We start from the raw sequence: 5,223 nt of genomic DNA on the forward strand, positions 1-5,223 counted from the left end.
ACTCCGTGCGGCCATGCACCTAATTCCAAAATGAATCAGACGGGTCAAAAAGGTCAGAAAAAAATCCCGCCCCCCTCTAACGCACTTTCGGCAATCCGATTTAGGATCAGAAAGGTCAAGAAAAAATTCCCACACCCCCATGCGACTGCCCACAATGCGATTAAAGGTCAGCAACATTACCTAACCCCCCAATGCAGCGCTAACAAAAAAGCAAAAATTCACCCCGCCACCCGTTTCTCGTACCCACCACAAACCGATTTGGGGTCAGAAGAGTCCGGGAAAAATTGACTCCCTCCCTGCACCATTCGTGAAGGGTTAGGAAAAATTCTTCTCCTGTGCATCCTTCGCAATTTGATTTAGGATTGGAAGGGTCCGAAAAAAATGCCCGCCTCCTCATCGAACACGAAACAATTCGATTAAGGGTCAGAAGGGTCAGGAAAAATCTCATCCCTCGCAACCGCAATAATCCAATTAAAAGGGAGGAAAAATTGAAGCCCCCTCTCGCATCTTTCACAATCCGATTTAGAGTCAGAAGGGTCAGAAAAAAACCCCCCCCCCCCTCGCACAATTCACAATTCGATTTGATGTCAGAACGGGTAGAAAAGATTGTGCCAACCTCCTTGGACTTCCCACAATGCGATTAAGAGTCAGAAGAATCAGGGAAAATACCTCCTTCCCCTCACCGTTCCCAATTTGGATAAGGGTCAGGAGGGTCAGGAAAAAATTTCCACCAACCCTTGGACCTTCGCAATTTGATTTAGGGTCAGAAAGGTCAAAACGAAAATTCCCCCCCCCCCCTTCAACTTCCCACAATGCGATTAAGGATCAGAAGGGTCATAAAAAACCACCATTGCACCCTCAACTATCCGACTTAGGATATGTCAGAAAAAATTCCCCCCCGCCCCCTTCGACACCTAACAATGTGACTGAGGGTGAGAAGTGTCAGGAAAAATTCCCCACCTCCTCGCACGTATCGCAATTCGATTTAGCGTCAGAAGGGTCAGGTAAAATTTACCGCCCCCCCCTTGGACAATCCGTAATGTGATTAAGGGCGACAAGGGTCAGGAAAAAATCCCCTCCCCTTTGCATTCTCAACAAAGAACCCAAAATTCTCCTCAGCCGCCCAACGCACCAACTACCCGATTGAGGGTCAGAATGGTCACAAAAAACATTCCCTCTCCTTGGATCTTCCACAATCCGATGTGGAGTCTCAAGGGTCAGAACCCCCCCCCCTGTAGGATTCGAGGTGGTGTTGGATCGGGAAGGTAACGAATCAACTACGCGAGGCAACGGTTGCAAACTAGTAATTAGTTTATTGTCGTGATATGAGTATGTACAGGATGAGTCGGTGGTATGAATATATTATATATACAGGTGAGGTGGAGATGTCCACCGAGCGGCGAGAGCCACACGACTACTAAGCGGGAGCGATTGCGACACCTGGGACGTGCATGTGTTCCTCAGGTGTGTGTCTATGAGAGCGGTGCGATACGCGTCTCAGTGTGAATGGAGCGAGCCGCTACATGACTCCCTGCTTAGAGTGAATGTAGAGGTGAATGCTGCCTGTGTGATGTGTGGACTATTTGTAGGAACAGAGTAGCAAAGGCGGAATGTTGACATCCGATGCACTCCTCGTTTGTATCGCGTATGTTGAATGGGAGAAATTCGACCGTTGACACGGCGCGTTTCAGACAATCACAAAATAATTGAAAGGAAATTATTACTAACGGAGATTAAATGCTAGATTATTTACAACAGTGGTTGCCCTCTGAATAAAGTCGTTAGAAATCTTTATTTTAGCACTAACACAGCACAACGTTCATTGGATGCTCTGCAATGTGTTAGCGGGTGCGAGAGATACAACACTACACTCGGTACATGTGCACTGGGCCGCGGTAATTAGCGAGGCGGGAATCACACACGCACTAATAAACTGAACCGTGTTGCCAGGCAACCAGTGTGTCTGATTTGCGTGCGCACTGGAGCTGTGCGTGCGTAGCAAGTTGGAGAAGACGTCCGAGTATCGATTTTCGCAGGACTCCATTTTCGCACAGGAGAACGACCACGTGGAGAAAATTGAATGAAGTCTTTTTCTACTACAGTGTATCACTGCACTGAGATTTATGTACACTGACGAGGTGTTGCGGCACGGGAGTTTTTTAGCGAACCCGTTTCGTGACCGAAATTATTTATTTAACGCGTTGAACAAAGCTAGACTCTTCCTGGCTAAAGGCACGCGCATTCCTTTCACTTGTTGCACTCGCGCTTCCCTTTGATGTTGAGTGAGAAACTGCCTGTCACACAGTTTCCCGGTAACCAATGTAGGATTCGAGGTGGTGTTGGATCGGGAAGGTAACGAATCAACTACGCGAGGCAACGGTTGCAAACTAGTAATTAGTTTATTGTTGTGATATGAGTATGTACAGGATGAGTCGGTGGTATGAATGTATTATATATACAGATGAGGTGGAGATGTCCACCGAGTGGCGAGAGCCACACGACTACTAAGCGGGAGCGATTGCGACACCTGGGACGTGCGTGTGTTTCTCAGGTGTGTGTCTATGAGAGCCGTGCGATACGCGTCTCAGTGTCGATGTAGCGAGCCGCTACACCCCCACCCCTCGAATCCTTTGCAATTCGATTTAGGGCCAGAAGGGTCAGGAAAAAAATTCCACCCCCCTTTGGATCACTCAGAATGCGATTGAGGGTCATAAGTGTCAGGAAAAATGCCCCCCCGNGTTCCTCAGGTGTGTGTCTATGAGAGCGGTGCGATACGCGTCTCAGTGTGAATGGAGCGAGCCGCTACATGACTCCCTGCTTAGAGTGAATGTAGAGGTGAATGCTNTCCCCCCCCCCCTTGGACATCCCACAATGCGATTAAGGGTGACAGGACAGGAAAAAATCCCCTCGCCCTTGCATCCTCAACAAAATCCGAAATTCCCTCCTCCCCACCATCGCACACTCAACTATCCGATTGAGGATCACAAGGGTCAGAAAAAGAATCCCCTCACCCTTCGGATCCGCCGAAATCCAATTTCGGGTTTGAAGCGTCAGGAAAAAAAGGCCCCCGCCTCTTCGGACCTTCGCAATTTGATTTAAGGCCCTAAGGGTCAGAAAAAAATATTTCCCGCCCTCCCCACCTTGGATTTCCCACAATGCGATTAAGAGTCAGAAGAGTAAAAAAAATCTCCCCATCACACCCTCAACAATCCGATTTAGGGCCACAGGGGTAAAAAAAAAATCCCCTTCCCCTTGGACTTACCACAATGCGATTAAGGGTCAGGAAGGTAAAAAAAAATCTCCCCCTCCCCCCCATCAAAACCATGACAATCCGATTTAGAGGCAGGAGGGTCAGGAAAATCCTCCCCCCCTTGGACTTTCCGCAATGGAATTAAGGGTCACAAGGGACAGGAAAAGATCCCCTTCCCCTTGCATCCTCAACAAAGAACCCAAAATTCCCGCCTGCCCCTGTCGTAATTGAGGATTTGGACTATTAAGGTTTAGTCAATCACTCACGAGTTTTAGTTAAAATACTAAATTAGGTATTTATTCGTAATCGCGTAAAAGTAAAAGTACAGTAGAAAATATATGTGAGTATTCAGAATTGAGGTCGGAGATGATCTGACGAATGGTCAGTGTGGATTTAATTGTCCCTCGACAGGTAGACGCGTGACAATAGGTGCGAGTGAGCGAAATGAACATTAGACTGAGATAGCACTCGTGTCGATGAGCGGTGGATCTCGGCTATCGCTCCTCACGTGTGTGTGGATGTAGTGGTAGTCACTACAGGACTCCCTCTGTTAGAAAAGAAAGTCGTGGTTATTCTGTATGACTGTACAGGCAGCTTTAACTATTGTTGAATAGATTGTCTGGAACAGAAAAAAATTAATCGAGGAATTTGGAAAAAATTTTTGGGCGCGCTTATAGCGCAAATCGGACCGTTTTGGTCTTTTGCTGGTGCTCGTGGGTGGAGCAGTAGTGCGAGCGCTGGTAGATGGTGTTGGTTCATCTCGAAGCTCGTCCTGTCGTTGCTCGGTTGGCGGTTGTTGCTCTGGCAATTGTTGTAGGTCCTCTGGCAAGATGTATGCAGACTTCAGTCGATCGATAGAGATGGGAGTGTTTTTGTAGTTTCCGAGTCCCCCTGATCGAAACCAAATGACAAAGTATTTGTCATTTCTGCTGACCACTCTGTATGGACCTGTGTATGGTGATCCATACGCCATGTGGAGACTGTCCGTACGTACGAACACTCGAGTGCATGTCGAGAGGTCTTTGAAGACGAAGGTGGCTCGCGTTCCGTGTCGTGATATTGGTACAGGTGCGACATTGCGGAAGTGAGCTCGAAGCCTTTTTACCAGTGATGGCGCTGTGATTCTGTCATTTGATGAGGCCAAAAATTCTCCAGGCACACGAATGCACTCTCCATAGGTCAACTCGGCTGGTGTTGTCTGGATGTCTTCTTTCCATGCGGTTCTCAGTCCGAGGAGCACCGTAGATAATGCGTCGTACCAGGCCTCCCCGTGGCATCGTAACGCTGCTTTGAGGTGTCTGTGTAGCCTTTCGACGAGACCATTTGCTTGGGGATGGTAAGACGTTGTCATTATGCACTTGGAGCCGAGTTGTGTGAGTTGCTTGAAGGTGTCCGAGTAGAATTGTCCGCCTTGATCGGATGTAATTCTCAGCGGGATTCCAAAGCGAGCGATCCAATGGTATAGCAATGCGTGGACCACAGTAGCTTGGCACGACTCAACTAGTGGCACTGCCTCTAGAAAGCGTTTAAATCAGTCGACTATCGTGAGATACCACTTGTGTCCTTGTGATTCAGGCAGAGATATGAGATCCATGTGGATGTGTTCAAACCTCTGTGACGAGAGTTGGAGTTCACTGATGGGTGTGGCAGAGTGTCGTGGGATTTTGTTCCTCTGGCACGCGATACAGTGCTTAGCCCATTCTACACAGTCTTTATTCATTGAGGACCAGACGTAGTGCCGTGCGACGAGTCGGCGTGATGCTCTGCATCCGGGATGAGCGAGAGTATGTAGAGAGTTGAATATCCGTCGTCTCAGTAGCTCTCGAATGTAAGGACGCACTGTATCTGATTGTTCGATACAGTACAGTGTCGTATTTACCCCTGGAAACTTGATTCGTTTGAGTTTCAGGGCTGAGTCTGGTTGGCGGATGAGTTGTAGTAGTTCTTGGTCGTTCTTCTGGGCTTGCTCGAGT

General features: G+C 48.2%; 1 protein-coding gene across 1 annotated transcript; it reads right to left on the reverse strand.

Moving 5' to 3' along the window:
* Window positions 1–3,939: 3,939 nt before the first annotated feature.
* LOC107044260 lies at window positions 3,940–4,601 on the reverse strand (the record flags this gene model as incomplete). The annotated part of the gene is made up of 1 exon (XM_015266063.1): window positions 3,940–4,601. A coding segment is annotated over exon 1 (662 nt), but the record flags the coding sequence as incomplete, so codon positions are not given.
* Between the last annotated feature and the right edge of the window lie 622 nt (window positions 4,602–5,223).

This window comes from Diachasma alloeum, unplaced genomic scaffold (assembly GCF_001412515.2).
Source record: "Diachasma alloeum isolate Michigan unplaced genomic scaffold, Dall2.0 Dall_scaffold_00704, whole genome shotgun sequence".
Lineage (NCBI taxonomy): Eukaryota > Metazoa > Arthropoda > Insecta > Hymenoptera > Braconidae > Diachasma > Diachasma alloeum.